At 40.4% G+C, this 26,689-nt stretch overlaps 1 protein-coding gene across 1 annotated transcript; it reads left to right on the top strand.

Moving 5' to 3' along the window:
- Positions 1 to 2,874: 2,874 nt before the first annotated feature.
- On the top strand, positions 2,875 to 7,508 carry LOC106579703 (patched domain-containing protein 3). Its single transcript, XM_045702793.1, has 4 exons — positions 2,875 to 3,677; positions 4,360 to 4,487; positions 4,930 to 5,075; positions 5,675 to 7,508. Exons 1-4 carry the CDS (start codon positions 2,988 to 2,990, stop codon positions 7,273 to 7,275), a joined length of 2,565 nt encoding a protein of 854 aa, XP_045558749.1. The 5' UTR covers positions 2,875 to 2,987; the 3' UTR covers positions 7,276 to 7,508.
- Positions 7,509 to 26,689: the final 19,181 nt, after the last annotated feature.

The raw sequence follows: 26,689 nt of genomic DNA, 5'->3' as shown, positions 1-26,689 counted from the left end.
AAATAACACACATGGAATAATGTAGTAACCAAAATGGTGTTAAAAAAAAATTCTAAATACATTTTATATTTTATATTCTTCAAAGTAGCCATCCTTTGCCTTGATGACAGCTTTGTAAACTCTTGGCATTCTCTCAACCAGCTAGTTCCATGTGCAGAGCCTACCCACCCTTCCACAAGCGCAGCAAGGATAATGGCTACACAGCGACCTCCAACCCCCGACTATTCTTGGTTATCTTGGAACAGAGGAGCCAGCCCAGGTTAGCCTAAAATTCTGTCGAATCAAAAGAATTAGCAAAAAACAGAAATATGATTTAGACAGAAATATGGTTGGGACGCAACAAAAATTCAAGGAGAGGGGGTACAAAAATTGTCAGATTAATACTGCCATTGAGAAAATTCGAAAACATTCGAAAAATTCGAAAACAAACATTATCTCTTTCAAGGACAGTCTCGCAAAAATTAGCATTCTTGCGTTATAACTACCCGCTATTCAAAGTGCTCTGAACAAATTAAGGGACTCGTTCACAAAACATTGGCACATTCTAAGCTCCGATGACAGTATCGGTAATGTGTTTACGGACCCTTCCTTGGTCGTATTCTCGCGGGGCAGAAATCTTAGAGATCAACTGGTAAACTCTGATTTACCACCCCAAAATATCCCTGAGCAACGTTTATTTGCGCCTCTAACGGATGTAAACTGCAAGTGTAATGGCTGCGCTCAATGCAATGGCACTTACACATGTAGATCCTTCAAACACCCCCAAACAGGGAAACAAACAGGCAAACAGATCCCAATCAAAGGTGTTAGCATGTGCTCCACTAAGGCAGTTATTTATCTTATAACTTGTCCTTGTGGTAAAAATTATGTGGGTAAAACGAAGCTAAAGACCCTGGGACTAAACACCTCCCTCTGCAACTGGATCCTAGACTTCCTGACAGGCCACCCCCAGATGATAAGTGTAGGTAACAACACATCTGCCACGCTGATCCTCAACACAGGGGCCTCTCAGGGGTGCGTGCTCAGTCCCCTCCTGTACTCCCTGTTCACTCATGACTGCACGGCCAGGCACAACTCCAACACATCATTAGGTTTGCTGATGACACAACAGTGGTAGGCCTGATCACCGACAGCGATGAGACAGCCTATAGGGAGGAGGTCAGAGACCTGGCCCTGTGGTGCAAAGACAACAACCTCTCCCTCAACGTGATCAAGACAAAAGAGATGATTGTGGACTACAGGAAAAGGAGGACCGAGCACGCCCCCATTCTCATCGATGGGGCTGTAGTGGAGCAGGTTGAGAGCTTTAAGTTCTTTGGCGTCCACATCACCAACAAACTAACATGGTCCAAGCACACCAAGACAGTCGTGAAGAGGGCACGACAAAACCTATTCCCCCTCAGGAGACTGAAAAGATTTGGCATGGGTCCTCAGATCCTCAAAAGGTTTTGTGTATATGTCCTGGTAATCCGTCTGGCCCAGCGGCTTTGTGAGTGTTGACCTGTTTAAAGGTTTTGTGTCAGAGCCGGTGTAGTAGGATTCAATCTTAATCCTTTATTGAAGCTTTGCTTGTTTGATGGTTCCTCTGAGGGCATAGCGGGATTTCTTATAAGCGTCCGGATTAGTTTCCCGCTCCTTGAAAGCGGCAGCTCTAGCCATTAGCTCGATGCGGATGTTGCCTGTAATCCATGGCTTCTGGTTGGGGTATGTACGCACGGTCACTGTGGGGACGTCGTCGTCAATGCACTCAGCCGATGACTGAGGTGGTGTATTCCTCAATGGCATTGGATGAATCCCAGAATATATTCCAGTCTGTGCTAGCAAAACAGTCCTGTAGTGTAGCATCCGCGTCAACTGACCACTTCTGTATTGAGCGAGTCACTGGTGCTTCCTGCTTTAGTTTTTGCTTGTAAGCAGGAATCAGGAGGATAGAATTATGGTTAGATTTGCCAAATGGAGTGCGGGGTAGAGATTTGTATGCATCTCTGTGGGTTTAGTAAAGGCGGTCTAGGATTTTTTCCCCCCCTGGTTGCACATGTGACATACTGGTAAACATTTGGTAAAACTGATTTAAGTTTGCCTGCATTAAAGTCACCGGCCACTAGGAGCGCCGCTTCTGGGTGAGCATTTTCTTCTTTGCTTATCGAGAGCATCCTGACGGTTTGCATCACTGCCTGGTATGGCAACTGCTCTGCCTCTGACTGCAAGGGACTACAGAGGGTAGTGCGTACGGCCCAGTACATCACTGGGGCCAAGCTTCCTGCCATCCAGGACCTCTATGCCAGGCGGTGTCAGAGGAAGGCCCAACAAATTGTCAAAGACTCCAGTCACCCTAGTCATAGACTGTTGTCTCTGCTACCGCACGGCAAGCGGTACCGAAGCGCCAAGTCTAGGTCCAAGAGGCTTCTAAACAGCTTCTACCCCCAAGCCATAAGACTCCTGAACATCTAATCAAACATCCCCCCCACCCCACGCTGCTGCTACTCTCTGTTATTATCTATGCATAGTCACTTTAATAACACTACCTGCATGTACATAATTACCTCAATTACCCCAACACCGGTGCCCCCTCACATTGACACTTTGACTCTGTACCAGTACCCCCTGTATATAGCCCTGCTATTGTTATTTACTGCTGCTCTTTAATTATTTGTTTTTCTTATCTCTTACTTTAAAAAATATATATTTTCTTAAAACTGAATTGTTGGTTTTATGGGCTTGTAAATAAGCATTTCACTGTTGTATTCGGCGCATGTGACAAATACATTTATTTTTATTTGACTTTCGTTTTCAGTCATCTTCGTTAGGATTACCGCTCGGACACACCCATTGGTTGCGAATCAAGTCCCGTTATGAGGAATGGGAAAGTGAAACCAAACGTCTCGACAGACTCACTGATAGAGGATGATACCAGACAGTCCGTGAACAGAGACGCAGTTAGAATTCAAGACGAGTTATTTTCTAATACCACACATTGAGAATAGAAAATGGCTGGGTGCAACACAGACTGCGTTGAGAAGCCTATGGCTAGGGGATTTGAAATACTTGGGCGTTTTGTTGGTAGACACCACTGGTGGTTTTTTATTCTTCCCATGTTCATTTCTGCGGGTCTTGGCGGAGGATTTTACTTCCTTGCGGACAGAAAAGCAAACGGCATTGAAGAGATGTTTACACCTCTGGATGGACCAGCGAAAGACGAACGACAAGTAGTTAAAGAATACTTTCCACAGAATGATAGCGACTTCTCTCGTTTGCGGCTCTATACTGAAGGGACCTTTGCATCTCTCATAATTGTTACGCCTACAGCAAATATCCTCACAAATCCTGCTTTCACAAAAATTGTTGCTATGGACAGGGAAGTGAAAGCCATTGAAGTAGGAACATTTAATTTCTCAAGCCTTTGTGTTAAGAAAGGTGACGTGTGCGTGTCAAATTCAATCTTTGATATTGTAAAAACTCCCAATGTTACCACGACAACTATTGATTACCCATATCATGACAACATTTTCATCGCATCTGAAATTGGTGGTGTGAAACTGAAAACTGGATCAACTGAAATTGAAAGCGCAAAGGCAATTCGACTTTTTTACTTCTTAAATGAAGACAACCAGACTGTAAATACGATGTGGCTGCAGAAGTTTATAGAGACTGCGTCGATGATGCAAAAAGAAGAAGGCGTGAGTACATCGTTTTAGAGAGGAAACATATAACATGTTTTTTTGTCAACTTGTTTATGATGGGTGTGTCATATCTCATATCTCCCTCACTAGCTTTAAGCACCAGCTGTCAGAGCAGCTCACAGATCACTGCACCTGTAAACAGCCCATCTATCTACCTCATCCCCATACTGTATTTATTTATTTATCTTGCTCCTTTGCACCCCAGTATCTCTACTTGCACATTCATCTTCTGCACATCTACCATTCCAGTGTTTAATTTCTATATTGTAATTTCTTCGCCACCATGGCCTATTTATTGCCTTAACTCCCTTATCTCACCTCATTTCCACTCACTGTATATAGACTTTTTGTTTTCTTTTGTTCTACTGTATTATTGACTGTATGTTTTGTTTATTCCATGTCTAACTCTGTGTTGTTGTATGTGTCGAATTGCTTTGCTTTATCTTGGCCAGGTCGCAGTTGTAAATGAGAACTTGTTCTCAACTAGCCTACCTGGTTAAATAAAGGTGAAACAAATTAAATGTGTAGGCCTACAGCCTAATTGATCAAACTGCACATTTAAGCTCCATTTAGAAAACCATGTAATGTCATGATAATTGGATTATTCAAACATCTTGAGTTGTTTTACTAATGTTACCTGGATATGTTCTTGTATCTATATTCTTATTTGTCTTTGCAGATGACCGTATCTTATTTTACATCAATATCAAGGGATGAAGAGTTTGAGAAGAGCTCTGACTCAATCATTCCTCTCTTCTCATTGACCTATGCCCTGGCCATCACTTTTTCAATCACCTCTTGTATAAGGTATCTGTTATGATTTCAATAAATATAGGACAATGAATATAGGACAGCTTGATAGAAAATCTTAATGACAGTGTTGACTGTAAAAAAAACAAAAAGCTAGATTTGGGGCTAAATTCAAATCAAATCCACATTGTGACCCACAATACTTTTTAAAAGACATATCAGAAAGGACTATAACAAACATTTTATGATAAACTCATTCTCAGCATTTACATTTTAGTCATTTAGCAGACTAGAGCCATTTACAGGAGCAATTAGGGTTAAGTGTCTTGCTCAAGGACACATAGATATATTACCTAGTCATATCAGGGATTTACCTACGAGTGTGTTGTGATCTTGTATTTGTCTCCACATTGTGACTACATTACTCTTTTTAAGGCAAATCAGAGAGCACTACTTATCAGCCTTTACCCACACTGGGACTAATGTTGTGTTTTTCTAGGTTGGACTGTGTTAGGAACAAGGTGTGGGTGGCGACCTTTGGTGTCCTCTCAGCTGGTATGGCAGTGTTGTCCAGTTTTGGGTTGTTGCTGTACTGTGGGATGCCCTTTTCTATGACTGTGGCTACAGCTCCATTCCTGATTCTGGGTAAGCTTACAAACTCTCATTATGATGCAATAAACCAAATCAAAATGTATTTGTCACGTGCGCCGAATACAACAGATGCTTACTTACAGGCTCTAACCAACAATGCAAAAAAGGTATTAGGTGAACAGTAGGTAAGTAAAGAAATAAAAACAACAGTAAAAAAGACAGTGAAAAATAACAGTAGTGAGGCTATATACAGTAGAGAGGCTATATACAGTAGAGAGGCTATATACAGTAGAGAGGCTATATACAGTAGAGAGGCTATAAAGGTAAGAGAAGAGAGGCTATATACAGTAGAGAGGCTATACAGTAGAGAGGTTACAAAGAAAGACAAAGAAAATAGACAACCTGAGAGGTTACATACAGTAGAGAGGCTATAGACAGTAGAGAGGCTTAAAAGAGCAGTTGGGGGGGGGCACACGATGCAAATAGTCCGGGTAGCCATTTTATTACCTGTTCAGGAGTCTTATGGCTTGGGGGTAAAAACTGTTGAGAAGCCTTTTTGTCCTAGACTTGGCACTCCGGTATGTGATCACAGGAATGAACACGGGTAGAAACAAGATCTGACATTTTGTAAAACGTTGCCTTTTTCTCCACAGGAATTGGTGTTGACGACATGTTCATCATGATTTCTTGCTGGCAGCAGACTCAAGTTCATGGCGACGTAGAGGATCGTATGGCAGCTACATACAAAGAGGCAGCTGTTTCTATCACCATCACAACACTAACTGATGCCTTGGCTTTCTATATTGGTCTGTTAACTCCCTTTGGTTCTGTACAGTCCTTTTGTATGTATACTGGCACAGCTGTCATGTTCTGCTACTTGTACAACATCACCTTCTTTGGTGCATTTCTAGCACTGAATGGAAGACGTGAAAAGAGCAACAGACATTGGCTGACCTGCGTGAAGGTTCCAGAACCAGAGGAGAATTCTGAAAAGTACAATATCTGTTCTGTAGGGGGAGCTTATGATCATGAAACGGGAAAAGAGGAACCAATGCCAATTAACAACTTCTTTAAGACGTACTATGGTCCATTTCTAACAAATAATTGGACCAAGGGGTTTGTGATCCTGCTCTATGCTGTATATTTGGGCTTAAGCATCTATGGTTGCTCCCAAATCAAAGAGGGCATAGACCTTAAAAACCTAGCAGCTGATAGCTCATACGTGGGTAGCTATTATGACAATGAGGATGAATTCTTTTCAAAGTATGGCCCAAATGTTATGGTTGTTGTGACCGATAGTACGTTTAAATATTGGGATGAAAGTGCTCGGAATAGTCTCGACTCCTGCCTTCAAAAGTTTGAAGATCTATCAATGGTTTCTCAAAACAGGACCATATCTTGGCTCAATGGGTATCTTATATTTGGAAAGATGACCAATTTGAATCTAAGTGTGGAAAATACATTCAAAAGTAATTTGTCTGCATTTCTTGAGAGGTCTGATTTCATTCAAGATGTGGATTTTACAGACAACACAATATATGCTTCACGTATGTTCATTCAGACAGTCAATGTCAGTACAGCTGTTGATGAAAAGAACATGTTGAATGAGCTTCGAGAGACAGCTAAGGATTGTCCAGTAAAGTTGGTTGTTTACCACCCTGCTTTCATATACTTTGACCAGTATGCAGTCATTGTTAGTAATACCATCCAAAACATTGTAGTTGCCACTCTTGCCATGCTGGTGATCTCCCTCATGTTGATTCCCAACCCGATATGTTCTCTGTGGGTGACCTTTGCCATTGCCTCTGTCATAGTGGGTGTTGCTGGTTTCATGACATTTTGGGATGTCAATCTAGACTCTGTATCTATGATCAACCTTGTCATCTGCATTGGTTTCTCAGTGGACTTTTCTGCTCACATTTCCTATGCCTTTGTCTCTAGCAATAAGAGAACTGCTAATGAGAAGGCTATAGATGCTGTCTATCACTTGGGGTATCCTATCATACAGGGAGCTGTGTCTACTATCTTAGGAGTGGTGGTGCTGTCTGCAGCTGAGAGCTACATCTTCAGAACCTTCTTTAAGATCATGTTCTTGGTCATTTCGTTTGGGGTATTTCATGGTATCGTTTTTATCCCTGTGTTTTTGACCTTCTTTGGAATCTGCGGAGACAAAGTTGGTGATAAAAAAGTTGTGGAATGTAGGTCTATCACCTTGTCTCAAATAGGTCACATGTTGGTCACTCAAACTGGGTGACTAAGAGCAGTATATGTTCAGTCTGGTCATGACATTGTCCCAACATTAGAAGTAACTTATCAAGTCAGTTCATTAAAACGACAGGCATACGTCTATTTCTTTTCCAAGTATGTATTTCTGAGGAATATTTTGCTTTTATTTATTCGATTTTAGAAATCGTTTGGAATGTAAATACTATACAGTGCCTTTTTTGAGTTTTGATTTAAAAAAATGAATAAAATTATTTCAAATGATCTGATTTGATATATTTATTCATAGAGCAGATAGTCATTATAATCACATTTATAGTGATTATTATGGTTAGCAACAATGCAGAGTTTCTATACTAAACTTATGTCACCTGTTCTCCTAGTTCTAGAGATTCACACTCTTCATACACATTTTAAATGAACATGTGTGTCAGTGTTCATCACCACCACAGTGTATCATGGCATGGGAGTAATGTGTTTGCTTCCTGCTGCCTACTTCTGCGTACTGTACCTTAGTAACTAAATAACTGAACTATTATAAGGAAACCAGAGAAGTGTGTATGTATATAATAAGGAGACTGGTAAACATTATTTAAAATAAAAAGTTCCTGGAGTATCCTTTAAGGGTTCTTTAAATTGAAACTGTGGGGGAACCCCTGTAAGTTCTTCAAAGAACCCCTGTTAATGGATCCTCGAAGAACCCCTGTTAATGGATCCTCAAAGAACCCCTGTTAATGGATCCTCAAAGAACCCCTGTTAATGGATCCTCAAAGAACCCCTTTTAATGGATCCTCAAAGAACCCCTGTTAATGGATCCTCAAAGAACCCCTGTTAATGGATCCTCAAAGAACCCCTGTTAATGGATCCTCAAAGAACCCCTTTTAATGGATCCTCAAAGAACCCCTGTTAATGGATCCTCAAAGAACCCCTGTTAATGGATCCTCAAAGAACCCCTTTTAATGGATCCTCAAAGAACCCGTTTTAATGGATCCTCAAAGAACCCCTGTTAATGGATCCTCGAAGAACATTTTGGGGTTCATTTTTGAACTACCACCCCCCCCCATTATTATTATTAATAATATGCATAACAATAACAAGAACACAATATTTTCGTTCTCAGTGTTTATTATGATTTTAGTGGCAAAGCAGAATAAAACAAATCAAAATATGAGGTAAACTCTCAGCAGAGCCTCAAGTCCATTGGGTATATCCTCTGGTGTTGATGTATACCCTCTGGTGTTAATGTATTGATGTATACCCTCTGGTGTTGATGTATACCCTCTGGTGTTAATGTATTGATGTATACCCTCTGGTGTTGATATATACCCTCTGGTGTTAATGTATTGATGTATACCCTCTGGTGTTGATGTATACCCTCTGGTGTTAATGTATTGATGTATACCCTCTGGTGTTGATGTATTGATGTATACCCTCTGGTGTTGATGTATACCCTCTGGTGTTAATGTATTGATGTATACCCTCTGGTGTTAATGTATTGATGTATACCCTCTGGTGTTAATGTATTGATGTATACCCTCTGGTGTTAATGTATTGATGTATACCCTCTGGTGTTAATGTATTGATGTGTACCCTCTGGTGTTAATGTATTGATGTATACCCTCTGATGTTAATGTATTGATGTTCTCCATATCCATGGGGATCGAACAGGTTTCATCAGAGGTGTAGGGAGGGTGAAGTCTGTGAATCCCAAAATTGTAATTATACAGATGATTAACAAAATATGCACACGACAGTATTCATACCTTGGTTTCTGTGGTGAATGTGAATGAAAAAAACCTGTTTTGATAATGGTTTTCATACACATACTTTGTCCATAATGTAGAGGCCTATGGGATATTCATTGAAGAGGTAAGGGAGGAGGATGGTAAATGTGATCTGCATAACATACCAATACCAACTGACATTCCTTTGTATGCCTCCTCGTCTGCATACCTACAGACACAAAAGTGATCCGTTCAGTCATCTGCACCCAATACAGCTAGCCTTCAACATATTCTCATAGCCTACATATTCTTACCTCTTTGTTGATTGATAGCCATTGAATTGAGTCCATTTTTTGTTTTAGAAAGATTTGCACAAATATGAAAAGATAGATGGTATCATCATAAAACAATATTAATTTAGATCATTCAAGGGACAAACCTTACCTTAAACTGAGAAGATATTTACATTTTTTCAGTTAAGTTCCTGCACCTGCTGTCCTTTCAAATTCAAATGTTTCAGTTGGGCAGTAAGAACCCCCAGCAACTAAGGAGGTCCCTCGATGAACCCCACCTCCTATGGGGTTCTTGGAAGAACCTTTTGGGGGCCATTTTCAGTGGGAAGAACCCTAAGGTTCTTCAGAGAACTTTGAGGATCTAAGAAGAACCCTTGTTGAACCCCTAATTTCAACAAGTGTATTTCTATTTCGTAAATAAAAATTACATTTTACAAAATGAACAAACTAACATTTGATTTTATATTACTTATATTACTTCTACATGACACAAAATAAATGACAGAAACAATGAGAATATGACCTACCTTTGTCAGATCAAATCAAATTTTATTGGTCACATACACACGGTTAGCAGATGTTCATGTGAGTGGAGCGAAATATTGTGCTTCTAGTTCCGACAGTGCAGTAATATCTAACAAGAAATCTAACAATTCCTCAACAACTGCCTAATACACACAAATCTAAAGGGATGGAATATGTACATATAAATATATGGTTGAGCGATGACAGAGCGGCATAGGCAAGATGGTATAAAATACAGTATATACATATGAGATGAGTAATGCAAGATATTATTAAAGTGTCATTATTAAAGTGACTAGTGATCCGTTTATTAAGGTGACCAATGATTTTAAGTCTGTATGTAGGCAGCAGCCTCTCTGTGTTAGTGATGGCTGTTTAACAGTCTGATGGCCTTGAGATAGAAGCTGTTTTTCAGTCTCTCGGTCCCAGCTTTCATGCACCTGTACTGACCTCGCCTTCTGGATGGTAGCAGGGTGAACAGGCAGTGGATTGGGTGGTTATTGTCCTTGATGATCTTTTTGGCCTTCCTGTGACATCGGGTGGTGTAGGTGTCCTGGAGGGCGGGTAGTTTGCTCCTGGTGATGCGTTGTGCAGACCACACCACCGTCTGGAGAGCCCTGCGGTTGTGGGCGGTACGGTTACCGTACCAGGCGGTGATACAGCCCGACAGGATGCTCTCAATTGTGCATCTGTAAAAGTTTGTGAGGGTTTTAGGCCAATTGTCTTGGCGCTGTTGTGCCTTCTTCACCACACTGTGTGGATGGACCATTTCAGTTTGTCACTGAAGTGTACGCCGAGAATTGTATCTTATGTTTACTGTATGTGGACATTTTGTTCGATGATTTAGGGTTTGAAATACAATAATTCATCAATGATTTATAATGGGTTATTTTGTAGATTCCATTCCTCTTATGTTCTCTATTGCTCCTTTTGTTCCTCAAGCAAAGGGGGAGGCTGATGACATCATAGGGCACCATCAGACCAACACTTGTCTAAAAGTTTTTACACTCAGTACAGGTCCATGTTCTACTGTGAATAGGCCATGAGCGCATGACGCACAGCAGAGTGTCATGGAAACTCCCTCTCTCTGTGGGCAGGAAGTAGGAAGTGTGTGTTTCTCAGAAATAGGTTTGGGGTTGAAATTATAATAGACACATCACCACAAAACATCCTCCCTTGCTGATCTGGTCCTGGAAATAACATGCCATGTTAAGTCAAAGATGAGTCACCATCAAGGTGATTAAAGTAATTGAAAACTGAGAGTAAACTGACATAAAATTAACAAACACATTTATCACTCCAGTGTTTAATTGCTAAATTGTAATTATTTCGCCACTATGGCCTATTTATTGCCTTACCTCCCTTATCCTACCTCATTTGCAAACACTGTATATGTCATAAATGTTGAAGCCGTGTTGAATGGACCAAACTGCAGGCGGAATGTGGATACTCATCTTTTAATGTAAAGAATAATAAATTAAAGCAAAGTATACACAGGAAAACAATAAACACAGCACTCCCGACAGGCTAACATGCTTACTACAAACAAAAAGACTAGCAGTGTTAGCACAACCACCCACAAACCCAAGTGACAAACATACTCCTAAATATATGACTCCCAATCAGGAACAACGATCCCCAGCTGTTCCTGATCAGGAGTCACAAGACTAACACAGAAACAGACATACGAGACAACACATACAGACTTCTTCTGCCACGTCCTGAACAAAATACTACACCACTACTCCCTCTGCTGGTCAGGACGTGACAGTATATAGACTTTTCTATTGTGTTATTGACTGTACATTTGTTTATTCCATGTGTAACTCTGTGTTGTTGTTTCTGTCGCACTGCTTTGCTTTATCTTGGCCAAGTCGCAGCTGTAAATGACAACTTGTTCTCAACTGGCCAGCTGGTTAAATAAATACAATAAAACTGGCACTAGAAGCGGAAGAGGGGCTGGTTGTAGAGCATTGGTCAGACGAGGTGGATAGAAGTAAACGGCCTCCCTCCTGCGTCTGTGATGAGAGGAGGAGCAGGACCTCTTTTGTCAGGGTTTCTCCAGAAGTAGACTTTGTCCTTGGCCTTGTCTTTTTTGTCTTGGTTGAATATCTTGATTTTAAGTTCCTTTATTTCTGTTGACAACTTGTCCTGGAGCGCTTGGTTAGTTTTTATCAGTTCATTGAATATGCCATCATCATTAACAGCTCCTTGCAGAGCTATGCATTTCTCATCAATTGTGTTATCCGTTTCAATAAAATCCTTTTTCAACTGGTCAACAATTAATGTAATTAAATCAATAGAGCGTTTGTTCAGGATGGCACACCAGCACTCACAGAAATCATCCCCGTGGAATATCAGTTTGCAAACAATGTAAAAATGCATTAATAAAGCCGCATACAAACATGGTCTCGTTCTTGAGTAAGGCAGCTTTCAGTTTCAGCCTAGCTCAGTGCTTTCTGTGGTGGAGGGGCAACCAGTGGAAAATACAGAGCGTAGGCATTGGTAATCTTTTCTAGTTGTGCCGTGATTGGCTCAGTGTTCTGTCAAGACAGTAATACTAACTGTATGTTGTGTAGTAAGCTGTTAGTAGTTCATGTGTCTCACCCTAAGAATTTGGTATCTCTCAGAACTTAGACTACTGTTCTGACTTCATGGTGCAGATGTAGCCGATAGCCAGTTGTAGAGAAATGTCATCATCGAATATTGTAAAAGCTTTCATTGTCTGCTTATATGTCCCTGTTATTTATACTACATTTCTGACTTGGTGTACAGGGAGAATACTGTAAGAACGGCCCATGCTCAAAATTCTGTCACTGTCCATTTCAAAAGAGCCAAACAAATAGGCATATCATCACTCATTAATCTTAATGTAAATTATGGCTTGCCTATTATGCGCTCATCGTTCCCTCGTGGCATAGTTTGTTATATTGCTTAAATGCTGTAGGTCTCATTAGTAACTTATTCATCATTAAGCAATGTTGGAATTATGCATTTCTTTGTTTTGCTTAATTATAATTAGCTTATATGCTTTTCTCCACAAGGAGGGGATACTATAATGTTGTTGGGTCTGTAACCATGAAGAGGGGATACTATATAATGTTGTTGGGTCTGTAACCATGAGGAGGGGATACTATATAATGTTGTTGGGTCTGTAACCAGGATGAGGGGATACTATATAATGTTGTTGGGTCTGTAACCATGAGGAGGGGATACTATATAATGTTGTTGGGTCTGTAACCATGAGGAGGGGTTACTATATAATGTTGTTGGGTCTGTAACCATGAAGAGGGGATACTATATAATGTTGTTGGGTCTGTAACCATAAAGAGGGATACAATATAATGTTGTTGGGTCTGTAACCATGAGGAGGGATACTATATAATGTTGTTGGGTCTGTAACCATGAAGAGGGGATACTATATAATGTTGTTGGGTCTGTAACCATGAGGAGGGATACTATATAATGTTGTTGGGTCTGGAACCATGAAGAGGGGATACTATATAATGTTGTTGGTTCTGTAACCATGAAGAGGGATACTATATAATGTTGTTGGGTCTGTAACCATGAGGATGGGATACTATATAATGTTGTTGGGTCTGTAACCATGAGGAGGGATACTATATAATGTTGTTGGATCTGTAACCATGACGAGGGATACTATATAATGTTGTTGGGTCTGTAACCATGAGGAGGGATACTATATAATGTTGTTGGGTCTGTAACCATGAGGAGGGATACTATATAATGTTGTTGGGTCTGTAACCATGAGGAGGGGATACTATATAATGTTGTTGGGTCTGTAACCATGAGGATGGGATACTATATAATGTTGTTGGGTCTGTAACCATGAGGAGGGATACTATATAATGTTGTTGGGTCTGGAACCATGAGGAGGGATACTATATAATGTTGTTGGGTCTGTAACCATGAAGAGGTGATACTATATAATGTTGTTGGTTCTGTAACCATCAGGATGGGATACTATATAATGTTGTTGGGTCTGTAACCATGAGGAGGGATACTATATAATGTTGTTGGGTCTGTAACCATGAGGAGGGATACTATATAATGTTGTTGGGTCTGTAACCATGAGGAGGGGTTACTATATAATGTTGTTGGGTCTGTAACCATGAAGAGGGGATACTATATAATGTTGTTGGGTCTGTAACCATAAAGAGGGATACTATATAATGTTGTTGGATCTGTAACCATGACGAGGGATACTATATAATGTTGTTGGGTCTGTAACCATGAGGAGGGGATACTATATAATGTTGTTGGGTCTGTAACAATGAGGAGGGATACTATATAATGTTGTTGGGTCTGGAACCATGAGGAGTGATACTATATAATGTTGTTGGGTCTGTAACCATGAAGAGGGGATACTATATAATGTTGTTGGGTCTGTAACCATGAAGAGGGGATACTATATAATGTTGTTGGGTCTGTAACCATGAGGAGGGGATACTATATAATGTTGTTGGGTCTGTAACCATGAGGAGGGGATACTATATAATGTTGTTGGGTCTGTAACCATGAGGAGGGATACTATATAATGTTGTTGGGTCTGTAACCATGAGGAGGGATACTATATAATGTTGTTGGGTCTGGAACCATGAGGAGGGATACTATATAATGTTGTTGGGTCTGTAACCATGAGGATGGGATACTATATAATGTTGTTGGGTCTGTAACCATAAGGAGGGATACTATATAATGTTGTTGGGTCTGTAACCATGAGGAGGGGGATACTATATAATGTTGTTGGGTCTGTAACCATGAGGAGGGATACTATATAATGTTGTTGGGTCTGTAACCATGAGGAGGGATACTATATAATGTTGTTGGGTCTGTAACCATGAGGAGGGATACTATATAATGTTGTTGGGTCTGTAACCATGAAGAGGGATACTATATAATGTTGTTGGGTCTGTAACCATGAGGAGGGATACTATATAATGTTGTTGGGTCTGTAACCATGAGGAGGGATACTATATAATGTTGTTGGGTCTGTAACCATGAAGAGGGGATACTATATAATGTTGTTGGGTCTGTAACCATGAGGATGGGATACTATATAATGTTGTTGGGTCTGTAACCATGAAGAGGGGATACTATATAATGTTGTTGGGTCTGTAACCATGAAGAGGGGATACTATATAATGTTGTTGGGTCTGTAACCATGAGGAGGGATACTATATAATGTTGTTGGATCTGGAACCATGAAGAGGGGATACTATATAATGTTGTTGGTTCTGTAACCATGAAGAGGGGATACTATATAATGTTGTTGGGTCTGTAACCATGAGGAGGGATACTATATAATGTTGTTGGGTCTGTAACCATGAGGAGGGGTTACTATATAATGTTGTTGGGTCTGTAACCATGAAGAGGGGATACTATATAATGTTGTTGGGTCTGTAACCATAAAGAGGGATACTATATAATGTTGTTGGATCTGTAACCATGACGAGGGATACTATATAATGTTGTTGGGTCTGTAACCATGAGGAGGGGATACTATATAATGTTGTTGGGTCTGTAACAATGAGGAGGGATACTATATAATGTTGTTGGGTCTGGAACCATGAGGAGGGATACTATATAATGTTGTTGGGTCTGTAACCATGAGGAGGGATACTATATAATGTTGTTGGGTCTGTAACCATGAGGAGGGATACTATATAATGTTGTTGGGTCTGTAACCATGAGGAGGGATACTATATAATGTTGTTGGGTCTGTAACCAAGAAGAGGGGATACTATATAATGTTGTTGGGTCTGGAACCATGAGGAGGGATACTATATAATGTTGTTGGGTCTGTAACCATGAGGAGGGATACTATATAATGTTGTTGGGTCTGTAACCATGAAGAGGGGATACTATATAAGGTTGTTGGGTCTGTAACCATGAAGAGGGGATACTATATAATGTTGTTGGGTCTGTAACCATGAGGAGGGGATACTATATAATGTTGTTGGGTCTGTAACCATGAGGAGGGATACTATATAATGTTGTTGGGTCTGTAACCATGAGGAGGGATACTATATAATGTTGTTGGGTCTGTAACCATGAGGATGGGATACTATATAATGTTGTTGGGTCTGGAACCATGATGAGGGGATACTATATACTGTTGTTGGGTCTGTAACCATGAAGAGGGGATACTATATAATGTTGTTGGGTCTGTAACCATGAGGAGGGATACTATATAATGTTGTTGGGTCTGTAACCATGAGGATGGGATACTATATAATGTTGTTGGGTCTGTAACCATGAGGAGGGATACTATATAATGTTGTTGGGTCTGGAACCATGAGGAGGGATACTATATAATGTTGTTGGGTCTGTAACCATGAAGAGGGATACTATATAATGTTGTTGGGTCTGTAACCTTGAGGAAGGGATACTATATAATGTTTTGGGGTCTGTAACCATGAAGAGGGGATACTATATAATGTTGTTGGGTCTGTAACCATGAAGAGGGATACTATATAATGTTGTTGGGTCTGTAACCATGAGGAGGGATACTATATAATGTTGTTGGGTCTGTAACCATGAGGAGGGATACTATATAATGTTGTTGGGTCTGTAACCATGAGGAGGGGATACTATATAATGTTGTTGGGTCTGTAACCATGAAGAGGTGATACTATATAATGTTGTTGGTTCTGTAACCATCAGGAGTGGATACTATATAATGTTGTTGGGTCTGTAACCATGAGGAGGGATACTATATAATGTTGTTGGGTCTGTAACCATGAGGAGGGATACTATATAATGTTGTTGGGTCTGTAACCAAGAGGAGGGATACTATATAATGTTGTTGGGTCTGTAACCATGAAGAGGGGATACTATATAATGTTGTTGGGTCTGTAACCATGAAGAGGGGATACTATATAATGTTGTTGGGTCTGTAACCATGAGGATGGGATACTATATAATGTTGTTGGGTCTGTAACCATGAAGAGGGGATACTATATAATGTTGTTGGGTCTGTAACCATGAGGATGGGATACTATATAATGTTGTTGGGTCTGTAACCATGAAAAGGGGATACTATATAATGTTGTTGGGTCTGTAACCATGAGGAGGGATAGTATATAATGTTGTTGGGTCTGTAACCATGAAGAGGGATACTATATAATGTTGTTGGGTCTGTAACCATGAGGAGGGATACTATATAATGTTGTTGGGTCTGTAACCATGAGGAGGGATACTATATAATGTTGTTGGGTCTGTAACCATGAGGAGGGGATACTATATAATGTTGTTGGGTCTGTAACCATGAGGATGGGATACTATATAATGTTGTTGGGTCTGTAACCATGAAGAGGGGATACTATATAATGTTGTTGGGACTGTAACCATGAGGAGGGGATACTATATAATGTTGTTGGGTCTGTAACCATGAGGATGGGATACTATATAATGTTGTTGGGTCTGGAACCATGAGGAGGGATACTATATAATGTTGTTGGGTCTGTAACCATGAGGAGGGATACTATATAATGTTGTTGGGTCTGGAACCATGAGGATGGATACTATATAATGTTGTTGGGTCTGTAACCATGAAGAGGGATACTATATAATGTTGTTGGGTCTGTAACCATGAGGAGGGGATACTATATAATGTTGTTGGGTCTGTAACCATGAGGAGGGATACTATATAATGTTGTTGGGTCTGTAACCATGAGGATGGGATACTATATAATGTTGTTGGGTCTGTAACCATGAGGATGGGATACTATATAATGTTGTTGGGTCTGGAACCATGAGGAGGGATACTATATAATGTTGTTGGGTCTGTAACCATGAAGAGGGGATACTATATAATGTTGTTGGGTCTGTAACCATGAGGAGGGATACTATATAATGTTGTTGGGTCTGTAACCATGAAGAGGGATACTATATAATGTTGTTGGGTCTGTAACCATGAGGAGGGGATACTATATAATGTTGTTGGGTCTGTAACCATGAGGAGGGATACTATATAATGTTGTTGGGTCTGTAACCATGAGGAGGGATACTATATAATGTTGTTGGGTCTGTAACCATGAGGAGGGATACTATATAATGTTGTTGGGTCTGTAACCATGAGGAGGGATACTATATAATGTTGTTGGGTCTGGAACCATGAAGAGGGGATACTATATAATGTTGTTGGGTCTGTAACCATGAAGAGGGGATACTATATAATGTTGTTGGGTCTCTAACCATGAGGAGGGATACTATATAATGTTGTTGGGTCTGGAACCATGAGGATGGATACTATATAATGTTGTTGGGTCTGTAACCATGAGGAGGGATACTATATAATGTTGTTGGGTCTGTAACCATGAGGATGGGATACTATATAATGTTGTTGGGTCTGTAACCATGAGGAGGGATACTATATAATGTTGTTGGGTCTGTAACCATGAGGAGGGATACTATATAATGTTGTTGGGTCTGTAACCATGAGGATGGGATACTATATAATGTTGTTGGGTCTGTAACCATGAGGAGGGATACTATATAATGTTGTTGGGTCTGTAACCATGAGGAGGGGATACTATATAATGTTGTTGGGTCTCTAACCATGAGGATGGATACTATATAATGTTGTTGGGTCTGTAACCATGAGGAGGGATACTATATAATGTTGTTGGGTCTGTAACCATGAGGATGGGATACTATATAATGTTGTTGGGTCTGTAACCATGAGGAGGGATACTATATAATGTTGTTGGGTCTGTAACCATGAGGAGGGGATACTATATAATGTTGTTGGGTCTGTAACCATGAGGAGGGATACTATATAATGTTGTTGGGTCTGTAACCATGAAGAGGGGATACTATATAATGTTGTTGGGTCTGTAACCATGAGGAGGGATACTATATAATGTTGTTGGTTCTGTAACCATGAGGAGGGATACTATATAATGTTGTTGGGTCTGTAACCATGAAGAGGTGATACTATATAATGTTGTTGGGTCTGTAACCATGAGGATGGGATACTATATAATGTTGTTGGGTCTGTAACCTTGAGGAGGGGATACTATATAATGTTGTTGGGTCTGTAACCATGAGGAGGGATACTATATAATGTTGTTGGGTCTGTAACCATGAAGAGGGGATACTATATAATGTTGTTGGGTCTGTAACCATGAGGAGGGATACTATATAATGTTGTTGGGTCTGTAACCATGAAGAGGGGATACTATATAATGTTGTTGGGTCTGTAACCATGAAGAGGGGATACTATATAATGTTGTTGGGTCTGTAACCATGAGGATGGGATACTATATAATGTTGTTGGGTCTGTAACCATGAGGAGGGATACTATATAATGTTGTTGGGTCTGTAACCATGAAGAGGGGATACTATATAATGTTGTTGGGTCTGTAACCATTAGGAGGGATACTACATAATGTTGTTGGGTCTGGAACTATGAAGAAGGGATACTATATAATGTTGTTGGGTCTGTAACCATGAGGAGGGATACTATATAATGTTGTTGGATCTGGAACCATGAAGAGGGGATACTATATAATGTTGTTGGTTCTGTAACCATGAAGAGGGGATACTATATAATGTTGTTGGGTCTGTAACCATGAGGAGGGATACTATATAATGTTGTTGGGTCTGTAACCATGAGGAGGGATACTATATAATGTTGTTGGGTCTGTAACCATGAAGAGGGGATACTATATAATGTTGTTGGGTCTGTAACCATGAGGAGGGGATACTATATAATGTTGTTTTGTCTGGAACCATGAAGAGGGGATACTATATAATGTTGTTGGGTCTGTAACCATGAGGAGGGGATACTATATAATGTTGTTGGGTCTGTAACCATGAGGATGGGATACTATATAATGTTGTTGGGTCTGTAACCATGAAGAGGGGATACTATATAATGTTGTTGGGACTGTAACCATGAGGAGGGGATACTATATAATGTTGTTGGGTCTGTAACCATGAGGATGGGATACTATATAATGTTGTTGGGTCTGGAACCATGAGGAGGGATACTATATAATGTTGTTGGGTCTGTAACCATGAGGAGGGATACTATATAATGTTGTTGGGTCTGGAACCATGAGGATGGATACTATATAATGTTGTTGGGTCTGTAACCATGAAGAGGGATACTATATAATGTTGTTGGGTCTGTAACCATGAGGAGGGGATACTATATAATGTTGTTGGGTCTGTAACCATGAGGAGGGATACTATATAATGTTGTTGGGTCTGTAACCATGAGGATGGGATACTATATAATGTTGTTGGGTCTGTAACCATGAGGATGGGATACTATATAATGTTGTTGGGTCTGGAACCATGAGGAGGGATACTATATAATGTTGTTGGGTCTGTAACCATGAAGAGGGGATACTATATAATGTTGTTGGGTCTGTAACCATGAGGAGGGATACTATATAATGTTGTTGGGTCTGTAACCATGAAGAGGGATACTATATAATGTTGTTGGGTCTGTAACCATGAGGAGGGGATACTATATAATGTTGTTGGGTCTGTAACCATGAGGAGGGATACTATATAATGTTGTTGGGTCTGTAACCATGAGGAGGGATACTATATAATGTTGTTGGGTCTGTAACCATGAGGAGGGATACTATATAATGTTGTTGGGTCTGTAACCATGAGGAGGGATACTATATAATGTTGTTGGGTCTGGAACCATGAAGAGGGGATACTATATAATGTTGTTGGGTCTGTAACCATGAAGAGGGGATACTATATAATGTTGTTGGGTCTCTAACCATGAGGAGGGATACTATATAATGTTGTTGGGTCTGTAACCATGAGGAGGGATACTATATAATGTTGTTGGGTCTGTAACCATGAAGAGGGGATACTATATAATGTTGTTGGGTCTGTAACCATGAGGAGGGATACTATATAATGTTGTTGGTTCTGTAACCATGAGGAGGGATACTATATAATGTTGTTGGGTCTGTAACCATGAAGAGGTGATACTATATAATGTTGTTGGGTCTGTAACCATGAGGATGGGATACTATATAATGTTGTTGGGTCTGTAACCTTGAGGAGGGGATACTATATAATGTTGTTGGGTCTGTAACCATGAGGAGGGATACTATATAATGTTGTTGGGTCTGTAACCATGAAGAGGGGATACTATATAATGTTGTTGGGTCTGTAACCATGAGGAGGGATACTATATAATGTTGTTGGGTCTGTAACCATGAAGAGGGGATACTATATAATGTTGTTGGGTCTGTAACCATGAAGAGGGGATACTATATAATGTTGTTGGGTCTGTAACCATGAGGATGGGATACTATATAATGTTGTTGGGTCTGTAACCATGAGGAGGGATACTTTATAATGTTGTTGGGTCTGTAACCATGAAGAGGGGATACTATATAATGTTGTTGGGTCTGTAACCATTAGGAGGGATACTACATAATGTTGTTGGGTCTGGAACTATGAAGAAGGGATACTATATAATGTTGTTGGGTCTGTAACCATGAGGAGGGATACTATATAATGTTGTTGGATCTGGAACCATGAAGAGGGGATACTATATAATGTTGTTGGTTCTGTAACCATGAAGAGGGGATACTATATAATGTTGTTGGGTCTGTAACCATGAGGAGGGATACTATATAATGTTGTTGGGTCTGTAACCATGAGGAGGGATACTATATAATGTTGTTGGGTCTGTAACCATGAAGAGGGGATACTATATAATGTTGTTGGGTCTGTAACCATGAGGAGGGGATACTATATAATGTTGTTTTGTCTCGAACCATGAAGAGGGGATACTATATAATGTTGTTGGGTCTGTAACCATGAGGAGGGGATACTATATAATGTTGTTGGGTCTGTAACCATGAGGATGGGATACTATATAATGTTGTTGGGTCTGTAACCATGAAGAGGGGATACTATATAATGTTGTTGGGTCTGTAACCATGAGGATGGGATACTATATAATGTTGTTGGGTCTGGAACCATGAAGAGGGGATACTATATAATGTTGTTGGGTCTGTAACCATGAGGAGGGATACTATATAATGTTGTTGGGTCTGTAACCATGAGGAGCGATACTATATAATGTTGTTGGGTCTATAACCATGTTTGCCAGTGACAGTTCAGTAATAGACCCATGTAATTCCAGGTGATATTGCGAGGGTTGTTTTGTTTGCACAATGCACTGTCTGTGCATCAGTATAGGCCTATTTACTGTAAAAGTGGATCCTGCCTGCCTCTTCGCAGCTCATTTGCTTGCACTTGTTTATATTTAATGATATAAGAACAAACATTATGAATCTACTGAACTTAAATGTAAGAATTTTTGTGTACGGTTCAAAAGTCACAACTCAAGTCAACATTTATTATTATTGAAGAAGAATGCGTTTTTTTATCGAGCTACACAAATCTACAAGGAGTCAGTAGAAACCATATTTATTTAAGCAAGATCCATATCAGCTATGGATTTTAAAAAGGCAGTAAATGAGGCTGAAATGATCTTTTTCGCTGCCAGATGAGGCTGCGCTGGCATGCATCTTACATTTTTTTTGTTTAGTTTGCCACACCAAGATTTTCATGCTCAAGTTTTTTTAAATTCTTTATCTCTCGAGACATTCACGAAAATAGTAATGGCCTCGAAAACCTTCCACCTGTCTACTGGACCCTATTCCAACTAAACTACTGAAAAAGCTTATTTCTGTGCTTGGCCCTTCTACGTTGAACATAATAAATGGCTCCCTAATAAAGCCTCTCCTGAAAAAGCCTCTCCTTGACCCGGAAAACAAAAGAAACTATCTGCATATATTGAATCTCCCATTCCTCTCTTTCAAAAAAAAGCTGTTTCTCAACAACTCACTGACTTCCTGAAGACAAATAATGTATATGAAACGCTCCAGTCGGGTTTTAAACCCCATTATAGTACTGAGACTGCACTCGTGAAAGTGGTAAATTGCCTTTAATGGCGTCAGAATAAGGCTCTGCATCCGTCCTCGTGCTCCTAGACCGTAGTGCCACTTTCGACACCATCGATCGCCACATTGTTTTGGAGGGATTGGAAACCCTAATTGGTCTATGCAGACAAGTTCTTGCCTGATTTAGAGCTTATCTGTTGGAAAGATATCAGTTTGTCTCTGTGGATGGTTTGTCTTTTGACAAATCAATGGTAAGTTTCGGTGTTCCTCAAGAGTCTGTTCTAGGACCACTATTGTTTTCACTATATTTGCTTCTTCTTGGTGATGCCATTCAGAAACACAAAGTCAACTGTCACTGCTATGCAGACGACACACAGCTGTACATTTCAATATGCCTGTGTTTCAGACATAAGGAAGTGGATGGCGGCAAATGTTTTACTTTTAAAGTCAGACAAAACAGAGATGCTAGTTCTAGGTCCCAAGAAACAAAGAGATCTGACAATGAATCCCAATGGTTGTAGAGTCATCTCAAATAAAATTGTGAAGGACCTCAACATTACTCTGGACCCTGATCTCTCTTTTGACGAACGTTTCAAGAATATTTCAAGAGCTGCTTTTTTCCATCTTCTTATCACAAAATTATGCAGAAAAGCTAATCCATGCTTCTGTCACTTCAAGATTAGACTACTGCAATCTCTCCAGCACTAAATAAACTTCAGCTAGTGCTAAATACGCCTGCTAGAATCTTGACTAGAACCACACAATTTAATCATATTACTCCTGTTAAGGCTATGGTTGATTTCAAGGTTTTACTGCTAACCTACAAAGCATTACATAGACTTGCTCCTACCTATCTCTCTGATATGGTCCTGCCGTACATACCTACACGTGCGCTACGGTCACAAGACGCAGGCCTCCTTATTGTCCCTAGAAGTTCTAAGCAAAGAGCTGTAGGCAGGGCTTTCTCCTGTAGAGCTCAATTTTTATGGAATGGTCTGCCTATCCATGTGAGAGACGCAGACTTTACATTTAAGTCTTTACTGAAGACTCATCTCTTCAGTAGGTCATATGTCCTATGATTGAGTGTAATCTGGCCCAGGAGTGTGAAGGTGAACGGCAAGGCACTGGAGTGACGAACCACCCTTGCCATCTTTGCCTCGCCGACTCTCCCCTGAGATTCTCTGCCTCTGACCCTATTACGGGGGCTGAGTCTCTGGCTTGCTCGCGCTCTCCCATGCTGTCCCTAGGCCTAGGATGGTTGCATCATGTCATGCCGGGCTTTTTTCGCTATACTCGACTTGAGTGGGTTGAGTCACAGATGTGATCTTCCTGTCAGGTTTTGCGTCTCGTGCTCGTGCGGTGGAGGAGATCTTTGTGGGCTCTACTCAGCCTTGTCTCAGGGTAGTAAGTTGGTGGTCTGTTGATATCACTGTAATGGTGTGGGGCTGTACTTTGCCAAAGTGGGTGGGGTTATATCCTACCTGGTTGGCCCTGTCCGGGGGTATCATCTCACGGGGCCACAGTGTCCCCCGGTCCCCCCTGTCTCAGTCTCCAGTATCTATTCTGCAATAGTCTATGTACCAGGGGGCTAGGATCAGTCTGTCCTATCTAGTTTAGTTCTCCTGTCTTATCTGGTGCCCTGTCCGATCTTAGGTATGCTCCTCTAATTCTCCCCTCCCGGAAAACCAGAGCCCTAGGACCATGACTCAGGACTACTGTACCTGGTCTGACGACTCCTGGCTGTCCCCGTCTCCAGCCCACCTGGTCATGCTGCTGATCGAGTTTCTGCTGTTCTGCCTGCGGATATGGAACCCTGACCTGTTCACCAGACATGCTACCTTGTATTCTCTCTCTCACCTGCTGTCTCTCTCTCTCGCTCTCACCTGCTGTCTCGATCTCTGAATGCTCGGCTATGAAAAGCCAACTGACATTTACTCCTGAGGTGCTGACCTGTTGCACCCTTCTCTATAACCACTGTGATTATTATTTGACCCTGTTGGTCATCTTTGAACGACTGAACATCTTGAAGAATGGTCTAGCCTTAATGGCTATGTACTCTTATAATCTCCACCCGGCACAGCAAGAAGAGGACTGGGCACCCCTCAGAGCCTGGTTCCTAGCTAGGTTTCTTCCTAGGTTCCTGCCTATCTAGGGAGTTTTCCCTAGCCATTGTGCTTCTACATCTGCATTGCTTGTTGTTTGGGATTTTAGGCTGGGATTCTGTGTCACCTTCTTTGTGTCAACTGCTGATGTAAAAAGGGCTTTATAAACATTTGATTGATTGATTGAAATTGACTCAAGGTATATTAGCGTTTTATTTTTTATTTATCTTTAAAAAATTATGTTTTTCTTCCACTTTGACATTATACTATTTTGTGAAGATCATTGACAACAAATGACAATTAAATCAATTTTAATCCTACTTTGTAACACAATAAAAAGTGAAGAAATCCAAGTGGGTGTAGACTTTCTATAAGGACAAGTACCCATTGATAACTGAAGAATGCCTCATGAGCAAAACATACGCTCTTTTGCTTGTATTTGTATTTATTAGGGATCCCCATTAGTTTCTGCTGAGCCAGCAGATACTCTTTCTGGGGTTTATTATGGATCCCCATTAGTTCCTGCCAAGCCAGCAGCTACTCTTCCTGGGGTCCAAACACATTAAGGGGCTTACATCACCCCCAAAAAAATCTAAAATAAAACGGTACATCATATAACAGTATTACACTACTACATATCTACAATACAAAATGTATAATACCACGATACAACAATATTACAATGTACGTGTGTGGAGAGTCCGTGTGCTAGTGTGTGTGTGCGTATGCGTGTGTCTGTACCTGTGTGTGTGTCTTTTCAGAGTCCCCGCTGTCCATAAGGTGTATTTTTATTTGTTTTTTCAATCAGATTTTACGGCTTGAATGAGTTACTTGATGTGGAATAGAATTCCATGTAGTCATGGCTCTGTGTAGTACTGTGCGTTTCCCGGAGTCTGTTCTGGACTTGGGGACTGTGAAGAGACAGACCTCTTGTGGCATGTCTTGTGGGGTGTGCATGGGCGTCTGAGCTGTGTGCTAGTCGTTTGAACAGTCAGCTCAGTGATTTCAACATGTCAATACCTCTCAGTAACTATAATCAAGACATAACAATGTTTATTATATCAGGATAATGCATAATACATTTTGTGAGAATAAATCACCATCATTTGAAAGGTTGTCTACTTTTTACCATAATAAAAGAAAAAGAGGAATAATAATTATGTCACACAAATATTTGACCACTTTGTTAACACCTTTTCTAGTAAAAATCCTGTATTATATTGCACTAGTTAGTTCCATAAATAAATGTATTTGAGTAACAATATATGCATTATTGATATTTAATCATTCAAATAATAGGGAAATGTATATGGACATTAATCTAAAGTTAGCCTTCTATATGGCTAAACCTCATGAACAAATCAAACTAAAGTGTGGTGTACAGCAGGGCAGCTCTCTAGGCCCACTACTCTTTTCTATTTTTACCAATGACCTGCTACTGGCATTAAACAACGCATGTGTGTCCAGGTATCCTGATGGTTCAACCATATCTAATGAATTCACTGAAACCCTTAACAAAGAATGGGTGGCCAGTAATAAACTGGTCCTGAACATCTCTAAAACTAAGAGCATTGTATTTGGTACAAATCCTTCCATAAGTTCTAGACCTCAGCTGAATCTGGTAATGAATGGTGTGGCTGTTTGAACAAGTTGAGGAGACTAAATTACTTGGTGTTACCTTAGATTGTAAACTGTCATGGTCAAAACATATATATGCAATGGTTGTAAAGATGGGGATAGGTCTGTCTGTAATGGGCTCCTGAGTGGCGCAGCTGTCTAAGGCCTAAGCTCCTCTGTATCTCAGTGCAAGAGGCGTCTCTACAGTCCGTGGTTTGATTCCAGGCTGTATCACATCCGGACATGATTGGGAGTCCCATAGGG

Source organism: Salmo salar, chromosome ssa19 (assembly GCF_905237065.1).
Source record: "Salmo salar chromosome ssa19, Ssal_v3.1, whole genome shotgun sequence".
Lineage (NCBI taxonomy): Eukaryota > Metazoa > Chordata > Actinopteri > Salmoniformes > Salmonidae > Salmo > Salmo salar.
This window is presented reverse-complemented; position numbering and strand designations above follow the sequence as displayed.